The 15957-nt window shown below is 45.8% G+C and overlaps 1 protein-coding gene across 5 annotated transcripts in view; it reads right to left on the bottom strand.

Annotated features, from left to right (window-relative positions):
• Nucleotides 1–15127, bottom strand: part of LOC137667640 (6-phosphofructo-2-kinase/fructose-2,6-bisphosphatase 4) — a 53059-nt gene extending 37932 nt beyond the window's left edge. The window contains exons 1-2 of one of the 5 annotated variants that reach the window (XM_068408582.1): nt 15017–15097; nt 14147–14264 (exon numbers count right to left, since the gene is read on the bottom strand). Coding sequence is in view for 3 of the 5 variants with exons in the window: in XM_068408578.1 (XP_068264679.1) it covers nt 9722–9800 (79 nt within the window). In the remaining 2 variants the exon portion in view is untranslated. Of the gene's footprint in view, nt 1–9721; nt 9900–10851; nt 10922–11582; nt 11846–14146; nt 14265–15016 lie in introns of those variants that run through there. The other 4 variants (XM_068408580.1, XM_068408583.1, XM_068408581.1 and 1 more) reach the window with 4 other exon arrangements.
• Nucleotides 15128–15957: the final 830 nt, after the last annotated feature.

Genomic DNA, 15957 nt, shown 5'->3' with positions numbered 1-15957 from the left:
GGTAGCTTTTTAAACAACAGAAAATAAGTTCTCAAAGACATTTGGTGAGACACCCCCAGGAAAGTTAGCACTGTTTTTCCAAAACCATGTTTGCTTGACCTGCCCTTCCCTCTTTTCAAAGTTGATTTCCTTCTCTTCAAGACTGATAACAGTTTTCAACCATAGGCGCCTGCACTGTATTTTTACGCTAGCATATTTTTCCTGATTTTGTTTTGAGTTGCCAGTCAAGGCAGGGAAGGGCAGAGGGGTTATAGGAGTTACATTACAAGGGTCAGAAAACCAGGAGCAGGGAGAGGGAGTTTTTGAACACTAAAAAGCTTCTTGGTTTCTTCTATTAAGTATTTACTTCCAACAGTTGCCAAAAGAGTTGTGAGCAGAAACAGTTTAATCTGTGTTCCCAGTTAACCCCGGCAGCCTGTCTCCTGTGTGCACATAAAACATGGCAACAAACAGGACTGACTTCAGGGTAGAGTCCAGCATCAGGGCGACCCACCTTACCCTCTGACCACAGCGAGGCACGCTGCCACCAGGATGCTCCAGCTTTCTGAATAGTGCCTCCAGTAAAGCCGAGCAAGTCCACAACAGATTAAATATTAACAGAAATAAGAGATGAACAGGAGCACTGACTTGGAAAATACACTTCTCAGGCTTGTTTTACATACATTAAGGAGAAAAATATTAAATCCTTCCAGTCTCTCAAAACAAAGGTTGTACCTCCTTTCTGCAAACCCATACAGTGCACAAGAACTGAAACTCCACTCACACACCTGCCTTGAAGCTGAAAACACTGACCTGATGTTCATACAAGAATAGTGTTTTTCAGAGGTCTGCAGGGTGAATTACCACATTTCCAAGTCTTGTCCCCCAAGCACAAGGCACACCACCAGTGAACTCTCTTCTTCCTCCAGCAGATTTGAATCAGTGGCACCTGCGCAAAGTTTAACAGTTTGCCCAGGTATTTGTAATGACATTAGGAGTGTGCATGGACACCTGCTAGCCTTTGTTTTTGTGAGGCAAAGATTTCAGCTTGATTGATGACAAACATGTTATTATGTTGTTGATCAAACTTCTTTAAGGGTTTGTATGTTTTTATAACCTCAGTGCAGTAATGGGCTACTTAACTGAGGACACCAAGAAAGCAAATGCAGAGATATTGCGCCACTCCTGAGGTCTCGTTTCAGAACATGGTCTTCACAGAATCACAGAATGTTAGGGATTGGAAGGGACCTCGAAAGATCATCTAGTCCAGTCCCCCTGCCGGAGCAGGATTACCTAGATCGTGCCACACAGGAATGCGTCCAGGCGGGTTTTGAATGTCTCCAGAGAAGGAGACTCCACAACCTCTCTGGGCAGCCTGTTCCAGTGTTTGGTTACCCTCACTGTAAAGAAGTTTTTCCTCGTATTTATGTGGAATCTCCTGTGTTCCAGCTTGCACCTGTTGCCCCTTGTCCTGTCAATGGATGTCACCGAGAAGAGCCTGGCTCCATCCCCATGACACTTGCCCTTTACATATTTATAAACATTAATGAGGTCACCCCTCAGTCTCCTCTTCTCCAAGCTAAAGAGACCCAGCTCCCTCAGCCTCTCCTCATAAGGCTGATGTTCCACTCCCTTAATCATCCTCATGGCTCTGCGCTGGACTCTCTCTAGGGTTTTCAAGGGCACTACACTCAATTCCTAGAAAAAGATACAACAAATAAACATTGCGCATTAGATTCCCAATAAATGATAGAGATCACCTTCTGCACCATCGCGTTGTCATCAACCGCTGTCCTAACACAAAGGCTTGAGAAGCAGGGCTGGTTCCTGCCGGTGAGCTGCTGAGGACTTGGCTTTGTTTGCTACAGGGAAACCACGAATAAGCCTTTACTCCTTGGAAAGCTTTTATGCAAAGCTTCTGCTCTCAGGGCCACGCTGAGCTGAAAGCTTACCTGAAAGAGCACCTCTCTGCAGAGGAAAAACGTTGCAGGGAAAGGCAGTCTTGGAAAATGAACTGCTGCACAGAAACAGAATGTGCTTGAGCCGAGTAACCAAGTTATACTTACTCTTTTCAAACGACTGACTGACAAGACAGGAAACTCTCATGGTTTCATGCATAACAGCAAGCGGTAATTATTTCTGAGACAGGGAGAAATAAAAGAGGAGACTGAACCAAGGCTTCTGCTTGATCATACAGAAACCTTACGTTGTGTTTGTAAATAAGCTGTATCATATGGTAACCATGAAATAAATTTCCACAATATCTGCAAGTCACTTTCATTGATCTCATTTCCCTGGTAAAGATACCACTTTATAGCCTGACATCCTGTAAAACATCCATAAACCACCCAATATCTCTGCCTTCTGTCTTTCCACCATCGCTCTGGCAGCACTAGCTCACTACTTGGAATAAGACGACTTTCCAGTCCTCCAGCTGCCCACGCCACACCAAGCACAGCAGATACCGCTCACAAAAAAAAAACAAACAGTTCACAAACCCTTCCGCAGCGCAGAAGGTTCCAGATGTATCTGTAAAATGACTACAGGGTACACAGACACAGCCAGAGGTCACGACGTGGTTTATAGAAGCAGGATGGCTGCAAAGGAGTCCCCACGCCGTGCCAGGCCCCGAGATGAGACGTTCCAGCACCGCACTTACAGCGCCGACCGGGCTACGGCAACATCATGTTCCTGCTCGTGCAGCAGAGGACAAAGAAGGTTTTTCTGGAAAGTTCTGAAATACGGAGCAAAACTTCCAAGATAAAAGGCTGTTGGAACACAAGCTTCCCATTTTCCCCTTCTTATTGCCGACGTTTACCAAAGCCGTCGGTGATGCTAGCGGTGCTTGCCAAGGAGCGGAGCACCACGAGCGACCGACACCGGGCAGCGTGCAGAACCGTGACCCGACGGTTCTACCCGGCGCGACAGACTGGCGATCCCCACAGACGCGGAGCGCTCCGGCAGGCACCCTCCTTCACGGAGCGCTTCACCGGGAGCCGCGGGAAGCGCCCCGCGGTCACCCTCCGTTCTCGGCCGGGCGGCAGCCCCAGGGCTACGGGGGCCCGCGGCCGCCAGGCGGCGCCCTGGCACCGCCCGCGGGCGCTCCGCGGGCGCGCAGGCTGCATGCGCCCCCCAGCGGCCGGACGCAGGCACAGGCACCCGCGCACCCGGCGCGGGGAGCGGAGCGGCGGGCCCCGGTGCCGGGCGGCTGGTGCTTCGGGCTGCGAGCGGCACGGCCGTGCCAGCCGCCGAGCTGCAGCAGACGGCCCGCACCCGGGCTGCTCCCCGGGGAAATGAAGTAATTCACTGCCGCTGCGCCGCGCTGAGCCGGGAGATATCAAAGCTTCACAGAACGCTAGTACTAAAATACACCAGCTCTGGGCTTTTAAGCACACAAGGTTGAGTCAGAGGTTACAGAAAGCTACAGGGAAGAAAAGTCTGTCTACTAATCCTGAGGTACTTTCTCAACCACATGAAAAAAACATACCTTTTTTGGGGGGGGAAGGCCTCAGAATTAAATATCCCCATTTCTTTCTAGGTATTAAACACCAACAAATCATATGTCATCATTAACCCAGTACTTCCATTTCTCTAAAGCAATTCTCTTTCAACAATGTCATGAGGTAATTGTTTTTGTCCCCAACCTGCCACTTTGAGAAAACCAATAGTATCTGACCTCTACACACACATCTGGCAATAAATAGCTGGCAGAAAACCTAAATCCAAATGTTCCCTATTGCAACTGGCAGGTTACTGTTCTAGCTAGAAGTAACACACAGGAATTAGTTTAAATGATCCCATCTTAAAGTAGGTATCTACATTTCCTACATATTGCAATGGTGAAAGGAGGAGATGTAAGAGTCCTTATTCCCCCTTTCAGAAGGCATAGAGAGGGCTGTATGCCCCCACAGCTTACAACTACTCTAAAAGCCTTCAGCCACATCGCACACCACCAGCCGAGTTTCAGTACAGTTTAAGGAGGCACAGAGCAACGCAGAATTTGCAAAGTATGAATTATTCAAGAATTACAGACATGCACCAGCACCATCTTCAGCCACACGCGTATCTTACGTATCCAGCTTCGACACCCAACCAACACTCCCCAGTTCCACGTGGACTAGATGGCTCTGACCAGGTAACTGGCAGCCTGCTACACTGCATCACAATATTTATATAAAGCATACAGGATAATTCCTATTGAAGTTATAACTGGTCTTCTCTCTTAATGAAAAAAGGATGTTAAGAATACCTTCAGCAGGCTCATGGCAGTCCTTCATTGCCCAAAATCTGTGCAGCTGGAAGCATCACCTAAGGACAGCCAGCGACAGCTATCTAATATACAAGGCTGTCACAACACCGCGAGCCAATTGGAAGAGATGGTGACCAAACGCACAACTATGCTTCACCCTTTTTGTTCGCAATGAACAACACTCCAACATTTCAAAACTGGATTTCAGGTGGAATGCGAGAGATTCCTCCCCACACACTTCACAGACTGTAGTGCTGATTGTTTTGTTTTGACCAAGCATTTGTTGCAGTGCTCTTACATGGTGAAAAGCTGCTGCTTGTGGGTAGTGACAGCATCCAAACTTGCAACTGTACCAAGTTTCCACTATAATGACCAAAACTACTGTAGAACAGGTGGGACACTTGGCCTGTTCGATCACATCCCTCATTACATTAGCACCTCAGCAGGGGACAGACTGCCCCTCCCCCAGGTAATTCTCATATTCCTGAAGTACAGATCAAGCCTAGCAGGTTTTTCCTCACCGTGGAAGAGAAGTCTTTAACAAGCCACCTAGAACACAATGCCTGTCTGCTAGGTATGCCGTCACCTTTGTAAGGCAAGTACTAACTCTGCTTTGCTCTTCAATTGCCAAGGAAACCTAGAGATGAAAGGAAGCTGCACTAGCAACCCAAAAGAAGAGGTGTCTCTCTTCCTCCCAGGCTGTTCCTGAGCCCCTGGATGATGACAAAGACAAGGCCTTGGGAACAGTCATCCTGCAGAAGAGATCCCTCACAAGTTAAAAACTTCTCACACAAAACTTCCCTCAGAGAATAGGATAATTTCCCTCTCCTGAAGAGCTTAGCAAGCACAATGAGCAATTAGGGAAGAGAGATGTAATACTATATTAGCAAAATGACATACATTGATTCATACCTCCTCAGTTCAGTTTCTCAGGACTTTTTGTTATGTCAGCTTCTTAAATGAAGAATTCCTGTCTCCTCAAGACTGCCTATGGTTTTCTCCTCAACCAAAAGTACCATCCTTTTTGTTTTCCTACAGTCTAATATCCCAGGAGTCAACCCAACAAAAATGACAAATAGCCCACGAAGTCCCCAAAAATTGCAAGCATCCCACATGACAAGTTCAGCAGGTTCCCCATACCATCTCCACAGGTCCTTCCGTTTAGGACTTGATTCCAAACCAACCAAAATCATGAGGACCAGGCCTTGTGATACATTGCCCTAGCACTTACTCCATTTCTTCTGAGCAACAAATAAGTCTGTTACTGGCACCACCCACTCCATATCCTATTTCCTATCACTGCCTAAAGGGAAAATGTTCCAGTTGTCTTGGAGCAGGCTGCTACCTCAAAGACAAGCAAAGCTATTAAGAATTCAGAACTAAAAAAAGAATCTGCCCTCAGCAATACGCACCTTTAGAAGTTATTTTCTAAGAGTTCATTTTACTGTTAGACTTCCTGGCTACACATCAATCTACCAAAGAGACTGAGAAAAAAAAACATACGTAATCATGCTTTATACGAGAATGAGCTACTACTAAGAACAAGAAATCACTTTAGTGCTAATTGGGGAATAGATTTAATTAACATCCAAGATCCCACACAGACAAAGCTGTATAAATACAGATACAGGACAGATTCCTTAAGCTGAAACAAAATAATATTCTTTAGCATAGATAAGGAAAATAACTCATCCAAACAGAGAATGTTGGTATGAAGTAAATCAGCAAGAAAACAAGTTCCCACAATCTGACAGGCTTCAGGCACTCAGCAGCCTCACACCACACTTAGGCTGGAGAGAGGGTTAATTCCCACACTAATTTGCATTCATTATTTTCTTCATCATCTACTGAAACATCGTGATAATTATTCATCGTGCATGCAAAACAATCATGTATACCTTACAGCAGTGTTTATGTGTGGCTTGATTCCAGCACAGTTATGTATTTTCAAAACCATGTCGACCTAACGATCAGGGAACAAGTACTAGCTATATGAAGATTTTTATTGTAAGAATTGTACCAAGAAAGTCTTGGATAGCTTTCTACAGAACCCACGCATTGTACTGCACGCATATAAAACCTACCAGACAATCTAAGATTACTTGGGGAGACACAGGTTATCAGTAGAACATCATCTCACCAACACGTGGATTGCATGAGAATCCCAGAGCATACACAGAGATTCAGATACACAGTATTATCAACTAAAAAAAAAATACACCTTGCTACACTGTCACTCTCTTATTTCATTATCTTTATGTGAGCCATTCTTGAAAGCATGGCCATTCAGAGTACTTTTATTATTTCTAAATACATAAACATGTTAGTTTAGATGTTTAGCACATTTCAGAAAAAATAATCGCTCTATTTAAAACGTGAGAGAAACCTAATGTCTGAAGACAAACCCTATCAACAAGATGCCATTGTTCACATGCAAAGAAGTTTACTGTGTTAAGTCTAACATGAGGCATAGATTTAAGGCTGGTCTGCATTAACTGTATTCTTTACATCTGAAGGATAAATCACTAATTCTTTACACCTCCAGTCCAAGCACACCTCCTACCTTTACCTCTGAGAGAACATTGCAATTATTTCCTTGAAAAACAGGCCAGATTCTCAAGTGGTGCTTCCAGGTATTGCTTAAAACTATTCCCATCATCACAAAATTAAGCAACATTTTAAATCTTCCTGTTATGACACAACAAAGGAAAGATGGCATCCATTATTCATGTTTTCTGAGTGCAACCCAGTGTTAAAAAAACCTTTGTAGCTTACTGTATACCAGGGACTTCAAACTATTTACACGAGGGGGCATGTGCAGAAAGATGGGTCTAGACGGTAACTGAAAATACCGAGTTTCCAAGATGGTAAGTCTACTGAGGACAGTCGTTCCTACACATTGTTCTGGTAGTATCTGGTGGTGTTACTACAGCAACAGCACGTACATACAGCCTTGCACAACCTCTGGACAGGCGGTGGGTGTACCTGACACGCTCTCCTCTTCCTTGGAAGTGTGATACAGCAGCGAGTCTGTTTACCCACCGCTGCATATCAGTTACCTGGAATCTGTGATACAACCCAGGAAAACAAAGGCTTGATAAATCTGTAATATTTGCAAGAGAAGGAAAAGCAAACACATACTTGCATCCACTGGGATGTTTGTCTTTGATTTCTTGCAGGTTCAAGAGGCACAATCTCTAGTAAGCAGTCTGGAAGTGCCTCTATCACCTTAAAACTCTCTATTCCTTTCCAGACGCATAAGCATATTAGAAAAACCTTCCCAGTTCCAAGCCTGGGTTTGCTGTTATGAGTAAGAGGATAGTTAAAAGGAGCACAAGGAAAGGATTAGCAATTTTAATAAAACAGACAGCCCTTCTCCAGGCTGAAAGGCTTATGACTTACGCTCATTTTCAGCTACATTTTATATTAGATATTGTAACATTTATAATGTTTACTATCCTTTATCATTTCATTCAGCTAGGATGCCATGATTCCCACTTGTTTCTAACAGCTAGATCTGGGCTGCTAAATATAAAAAAAATAGCAAAACAAGGGCAGCTGCCTTCTCAGAGTGGAACTAAAACACTTAATGCTATCTTTAAAACCAAGCACTGACTTCAGAAGTAGAATTTCCCAAGACAGCCACTTTAAAGAAAACCATTGGTAAAATCTTATTACATGCATTAGGAAAGTTGTCAGATGAGCTAGAAAAGGAGAAATATATTGACAGTAGAAAGTACGCAGAATGTGCATGTGATCCAAACGCATGAAGTAAACCAAATGAATTTTAAAAAAACATGAAGGCTTTGGGATGAAGCTACCTATCAGGTAGGCAGCATTTTAAAGGAGGAGATATAAAGAGAACGTAGGAAGCACCATCTGGAGTTTGGGGCTTGAAATATTGAATGACTCCTGATGGAGAAATCCAAGAGAAAAAGGTGAGGAGGAAGAGAGCCGCTGTGCTGGGTGACAAACCAAGGCGTAGGGTGCATCTGTGAGTCATCAGCACATAATAGAGGTTGAAGCCATGTGAACGCCTGAAATAGGGCATGGGGAGACAAGAGCAAGACAAGGTCAAATTGTGGGAGGAGAAGGAAACACCAGACAGAGAGGGGGGAAGAGTATCATGAAAGAAAAAAACAAGATGTTAGAAGCAGCAGTGACTGTCCAGAGAGGTCACAGAGAAGAACAAAACAGGGGTCTTCAAACATTTCAGTGACGTAAATAACATGTAAATTGACAGAAGCACCCAAAATGGACTCGGCACAGGAGAGGCTGAGGTGGAGGCTGTACAACTTCACATTCTAAGAAGGACTAGACTTGGCTGAGAGCTAGAACAAACAAAAAAAAATGAGGGATGAGAGTTAAAGGTCCAAAAGAGTGCAGTACTTCAGCATATATTACTGTATAGGATAATTAGATCATTAAGGAAAAAGCCAACGGCAACAGAAGCAAGAACAAATGAGTTAATGGGACAGTGACTGGGCATGAAGTCCTCTACACACACCTACAGTTATAACTTGTTTCATGCCTGTCCTGTAGGCAACAGAGACAGGAAAGCAGGTTTTTGAAAGTAAAGAATAAATCCCCCTGGAAATTCCACATGGAAAACTGACACTGACATGCGAAGGGAAAAAAACCTCACAGCATATGTGATGCCAGCTGCCTCTGGAAGTGTTCTTAAGCTTTATGAAAAAGGAGTGTATTAATCCAAATAAAAATACAAGCAAACTAAAGCAAAGCTTCTCAGAAGCTACTGGTGACAGAATTTATCATAAAAGCAAAATTAATCTTAATTTGGCAAACCGCAATGCTGTCGTAGTCTAAAACCTAGCACTGAAGGGGAGAAAAAAAATACAGGCCATACATACAGAGGTCCAAATCACTGGTGAATCTCAGTCTTCATAGCCTCCAGGGTAGCCTTCTCATTTTCTGGGCATTCTGCAAGTACAGCTAGATGGCTTATCAGCTTCCAGAGACTAACAGGATCAATATGTAGATGAGGAAGCATAATAAGGATAATAAAATTACGACAGCCAAAATAATCTAATTTATGGAGTGCAGACAGGCTAAACAACACAAATGCTACAAATAAAAGCTCTTGCAAGGGGGAAACATTTACCAAGTGAGAGTTGTCAGCATAATATTAGCAAAGAAACCTTCTATATTTTTTTAAAAAACAAACCCCCTGAATTCTCTTTATATTCGTTAAAATAACTTTCTTTCAGCACAAGTATCCCTAGAGAAATTCTAAAAAAATGATTCAGGTGTACAGAAGGCCTTACTCCATCACAAACAGCATATGTGAGAGCCTTTGGCACCGGGATGTGTAAATACACATTCAAACATTTACATTTAATATAAATTGAAAGCAAAACATATACAGGATATAAAGATAGAAAACAAATAAATCAAAAATAATCAAAAGCAAGTAAGCACGTCAGCCCTCAGACACTCGCCTCCTCCAGTCAAACACCAGCTGTCCAGGCTTACCGGCTCCAGCCACCGCATGGTGGGTTGGACTGTCCCCTCCTCGCGTCTCCCCCTCACCACCAAGGACATCTGAAGTCATTGACTGATTTGAACCTTATTTGACACAGGACAGAGGTCTCAAAAACACCAGTGCCCTATGTTTGATTGCAAACCAGCTACCGAGAGAAGAGCTGCCTGGCCAGTGCTCCCACCACACGAAGTGCTTTGACCCTGTCCCATCAGACACAAGACTGACACCAGATGAGGTCCAGTCCTTGGAACTGACCCAACATGGGGAAGACAAGGCAATCACAACCCCAAGACCTAAATCCATGGGAGACACCTCTTCCAGAACTGCTTGAATTTTAAGCCCCTGTATTCTAATCCACACACAGAGCATTTCTCAGAGAAAAAAAGCAGCAGCTAGATCAATCTCCTACCAAAAATGAGTAATGACTTCAGCTGTAACAGGAGTGCTTGTTTCTTCCACCGCAAGGGCTGCCTTGCTGCTTTATCCCCCTCCTCCTTCACCCCATCAGTCTGCCTCTCACAAGCCATCTGAAATTTTTTTAATTGCAAGAGGTCATGAACCCCTGAAATCTCCCCATTGTTTTGGGGAAACCAGTCTCACACTGGTAATGGAGAAATGACAAAGGGCTTCTATTTTTTTTTCCCCTTTAATGCAGAAGGTAAATGTTGCAGAGCTCCAAGCTTAAGAGTATCCATAGGGTTCCCATGAGCAACAAATGTTGCTTGTTATTAACCGACACCATCAATTAGATTTCCGGGCAGATATGATCATAAAAGAAAAATTAAAAGGAAGAAAAAGCCAGCCTTAAATCCAGATATTGTTGTGGCAGCAATAATTTTCAGAAGCACTAAAACAGCTCGTTTGTTGTGCTCCTTGATTAGTTTATGTCAAAAGGGGTGTGTGGTGTCATATGGAAGGTTATAGTTATAAATAATTCACCACAAATATTTTGTCCCTTGCATCATTTGATTTAAACTACCCACCGGCAAAACATATATAATCCAGTCATGCGGATTTCTTGCTGCTTAAGGAAACCTTGCCATTTAGGCACCTAAAACATACACAGGATGAAATCAAGGCTCAGCAGTTTCAGCGCAGACTAACCCAACTAACAACATACGTTGCTGCCTGCAGATGGAGGAATCATTCACGCGTGAGTCCATTTCAAAAGACGCAACACCACAAGTGGCTCTTCCCAAGCGAGGCAGAAATAGCACGTCTAAGTCACTTTTAGGTATCGCTAAACCTCTACGGACCAATCCCACAACAGATTCGTGGCTGGCAGGGGCGTGCTGTAACTCTAGTTTAGAAGAGAGCAGCTGCCAGGGAGCCTGGATCACACAGCTCTCCTGGCAGCCCAGCCGTCCCCGGTGCCAAGGCATAACACATGTGAAGCCAGCTCCTACACTCTGACACAGGCAAAGGCTTGACACTACGCAGAAAGAGAAGAAAATTCACATTTAGAAAAATAATTCTAATTCTCAAATAATTACTTGGGAACAAGGTCAACTTTAGGGTGAAAAAGGGAAACAAGAACCTAAAACCCATTCTGATTTACCCTTTCCTACCTTCTCCTACTTGTGCATGGCCCATAAACAAGATAGTAACGTACTGAATCATCTGGAAACTAATGCCACACAGTCATTTCAGATATCCAAGTAACCAGTTGTGCTGAAATTATACCGACACACACAAATTTAAAGCTGGAACAGGCACATTATTTCCACAAGTGCATTCATGACAAATCCATCCCATTTTATTAATAAAACATTACAAAACAACCCTTTTATCCATCACATGGATAAAAGTCAGCTGCAATTAGGAGACTCATCGTTCACATTCAGGACCTACCGTGGCATCTACGTGCTTAAAGACTTCAGGATTAATTCCAGTGCATTGCTTCAGACCCTTAAATGTTGCAGACGCCAACATCCAGAAGAGCCCCCCATTCACCAGCTCCTCAAATGAGAGATGAGTTTGTTTGACGTAATCAAAACACAACCTCAAAGGCACTTACAGCCACGCTGCATGGGTAAGTTCAACGTATTTCATGCAAAACCACAAATATTGCTTCTCTTTGCGTGAACACAAATCCACGGCCCCACCACATTACAGTGACTTCACTTCAAACAGCCACATCGCACACAGCACCACCCCACCAGCAACAAGGTCAGCACTTCACCTGGTAATACGTTAAGTACATCTGGAGATTAGCATTCATAATTAGCATGCGATTACAATATTTAGGGCCAGGCTTTGGCAGGCACCCAAGAACAAGCCTGGTTGTTAGCCAACCTGGCCCCACGTGGTATCTTCTCGGAGTCAGCCAGGCCAGCGCTCCCCCCTGAAACTACCCCTCTGCCCAACCAAATCATACCTGAAATAAATTCACCACCTCTGAAAATAACAACCTGTGTGAAGCAGTGTGGGACTCTTTCCCATGCACTCACTTTGAGCACCTAATAAAAATTAAGTAATTTAAGTTGATTCCTGTTTTTACTTACTTGTAGCCACTGGAGAGCCCAACTAGACAGACTACGGAGTTTAGAGTTCATTATTCTCTTTTACTCCCTTATACAATTTAATTATTTAACCTCTTGTGCTCTCAGAGACTATGAGTCAAGTGCTCTGTCTGTGACAAAAGGTTAACAGACTAATTATTTTACTTAAAATGGGGGAAAAGAGGCTTCTGGGTAAAACCAGAGCAGACCCAAGGAACCCAGCACTTCGCAGATCCATGGCTAGTGCTTACTCAGTTGTATTTTGAGAATTTTTACCCTTTCTACTATATTTGCCTCGTGACTCTTCCTAAGGACCTGCCACAGCCAGGGTGTGGGGACACAAGGTTACACTATATTCAGTAAATTTAAAAACAAAGCAACACAACCCAAACCAACACAACTATACAGGGTAGGAAGGTGAGGTTATTCCACCAGGTCATTTCCTTCAGAAGAAAGCTGAAACGTTCCCCAAACGTACAACGTTTTCCAGCATTTAAAGTCTAATGTTTACATTCACCTCAAAGAAAAATCTGTGGACATTACACGCACAGTTTAAGCCCCAAGGAAACCATGCAACTTCAGTGAGCAATTTAGTACACATCCATGGTGCTTCGTCAGCAATTAGATATCATCCACAAGTTGGATTTACCAAATCTCTTACTCATAACAGCAGAAGGAACACTGATGCAATCAAATTGAGAAAAACACTGGTGTAACCAAGCTGATTTTTTTAAACTAGATGGATGATACATAAAAAAAATGAAGTGCTAAAAACATGTAATTCAACAACATCCTACTACTGGTAAGGGTTATACTTATAACTTAGTACTTTTTCATAACAAAATGTCCTATGTCACTTGACTAAAGCAGACCCTTCCTTCAAATGACCTCAAAAAAGTTCTGAAACAAAATCCTCCCCGAAATGCTCTCAGCTTTGGGCCCTCATCCTGCATAACTATCCCTACACAAATGCCCTCATTAGATGATGCGCCAGTTTAAAAGGACTGGGACCTTATGTAAGTGGATGTTATTGCTTTTAATTGCAGCCCTAATTATGGGAGTGCCTCACAACTGAGTAAGGCCACATTAAGCAAACTTACTGGAAACTTCGCAAACCACTCTGCAACATACTGGATGAGCCCCAGGAGCTCCACAACCAGTACTTATATTCAGTCCCATCTTCAGCTCTCTGCAGAGCGCTACAAAATCAATTTACCCTACACGGGATAGCTCTGAGTTATATTTGGTTTAGCATGTTTTTGGCTCATGTTAACTAGTTTCTCTTCAACATTTAGCAATACAAAATGTTTTATTCAGAATAAATGCTTTTAAAGATGTAAAAGCCTTAGAGTCTTGAAATTTCTTCAACATTAACATATTTTTTTTCCTCCCCACTCAGAATAGCCACAGGAGCACAACAGGAGCCACACAGGAGCTGCTACAGAGTCAACACTGAGCCAGGCTACAAGGTGTTGAGAACAAGGAGCAAGAGCAGCATCCATTTCGGCAGCTCCCCCCGCACAGCCAACAAATTGCTGCTCATTGAAGACGCTATGAAAGCGGCACACAAACGACCCAAGGAACAAGGAAGGGTTTTCAGTTCAGCCACAGGTAAGCAGTGGCCCATCACTGTGTTTCAACAGCTGAATCGGGGTCCCCTTAGACTGGGAGGTTTGGAAACCACAGATCTTACTGAAATCTGTTTCCATGCCCCGGGTTGGAGTTGGGCACAGACGAAGTAGGCAGCTGCCCACTATAATGCCAGCAGAGGCAAAGCAATGGCTGTAAACAGGAGCAATCCTCTGAGTCACCAGGCAGGAGCCACAGCCACTCTACACACAGTGACACCCAATTTTCTACAGCACGAGGCAGCTCATGGTACCAGGCGAAGGCTCCCCGGTCCCATTAACAGACCTGCATACAACACCACTCTGCTTCTGCCTCCATCTCTGCTTCCCCGTCCTGCCCCACGGCTGCAGGATTGCCCAGGAAGGCGCCAGGTTTATCTTCCAGCCTACGTAATACAATTTTCCTAGAAAGAGGGAAAAACACCCAAACAGAACCAAGATTGAGCCCGTGTTTAAAAGTTCTGGTACACTTGCGTCAGAGCTGTCATCCTGCATTACACAAAGTGCCTAACGAACACGCCAGGCCCCTCGGTCCTCAGGGAGAGTCAGCCCTTTCCGAGGAAGGGCTCCAACGAGCCAGCAGCCAAATCTCACAAGATAAAAAAGATGCAGATTACGTGTTTTTATGGTGTTGCCATTAGGAATAGGAAAGAACAACTAACCAGTTGGATCAGCATTTGCCAAAACACTGATTTTACAGCCTTCCATGGCCAATGGAAAGCATCAACACTCGGAGGAGCACAACATAAATACACCTTCCCACAGATGGTTAATTAAAGAAAACCTCACAGCAGAGCAATTTCCAAAAATAACTCCAAAGCAAACAGCCGCTGGTACACTACAATCCCCCCTTTCCACGCCACATCTCCCAGATCTTCCTCTGCCTCGGGCTCTTCCCAGCAGAAGCCTCAATTCCCGCTTCCCACCTCCCGAGCCTTTGAGACACCGGTCACCCCGACTCCTTGGTGGAGCTGGGAAAATTCAGACCAGGGGGTCTCAGAAAACCCGACCCTTCCCCTCCAGCCTTGCCCCGCCGCTCCCCGACACGCGTGGGACTCTCCGGGGCTGCCCCGGGAGAAGGGAGGCAGCGCCCCAGCCGAGCAGCCCCGCTCCGGGCGGGGAGGCCGCCGGAGGCCCCGGCCACCGGGGCTCCTACCTCGGCAGTGCCGGCCCTGCGGGCAGCCGCGGCGGCTGCGGCAGCCCCACATCTGCGGCGGCCCCTCGGCTCCGGCGGAGGACGGCCCGGCCCGGCGGTGCGCGGCCGCGGGGAGCCCCGCCGGCAGCCGCTCGGCGCGGCGGAGGCGGCTCCTCGGCGGCCGCGGAGCCCCGCGGAGGTGCCCGCGGGTGTGCGGGGCGGAGCGGAGCGGCGGAGACCGGCCCCGGGCAGCCCCCGCCCCGCCGGGCAGCGCCGCTCCCTCCCTCCCTGCCGTGCCCGCAGCAGCGCCGGGATAGACGCGGGCGCGGAGCGGAACGCGGTCCCCTCCGCGGGAGCGCCGGTACCGCCCGGCCCCGCCGCGGGCACCGGCTGCTCGGGGGCTGAAGCGGCTGCCGGTGCGGGCCCTGCCGCCCTTCCCTCGGCAGTGCCGCTGCCAGCTCCCTCCTGGCACTTCAGCCATTCCTTCCCTTTCTGCTCTGGGTTTTATGTTCTTTAAAATGAGCCAAATTTTAAAGAAATATCTCAAATAACTTAACAGAGGGAGGTGAAGCGTCTGTAGCCATTTTGCAGACCTAGATGTGAACGCAGCCACCCCGATAGAAGAAAGGGATTAACGACCTCCAGCGAAAAGGGTGTTTTATCAGCAACAAGCTCTTAGCCAAGCTCAGGAGCAGCTGTGCAGCCTCTCCATGGGGTGGGCAAGCAGGAGCCACAGGTGACCCTAGCACAGACCTAATGGGTCCGAGCAGCAACACACCCCACCAATGGCCCCAGGCAAGGCAGGGAAACAAGTCAGGGCTGGGATCCCCCTTTCAGTGAGCCAAGGGGGGCCCAGGTGAAGCAAATCAGGGCAATTAAAGCCTGCAAGTGCACTCAGGACACAGCCACCTGCTTTCACAGAATGGTTTGGGTTGGAAGGGACCTTAAAGATCACCCAGCTC

The sequence above is a fragment of the Nyctibius grandis genome, chromosome 10 (assembly GCF_013368605.1).
Source record: "Nyctibius grandis isolate bNycGra1 chromosome 10, bNycGra1.pri, whole genome shotgun sequence".
Taxonomy (NCBI): Eukaryota; Metazoa; Chordata; class Aves; order Nyctibiiformes; family Nyctibiidae; genus Nyctibius; species Nyctibius grandis.
The sequence above is the reverse complement of the archived record's forward strand: the minus strand, read 5'-3'. Positions and strand labels throughout refer to the sequence as shown.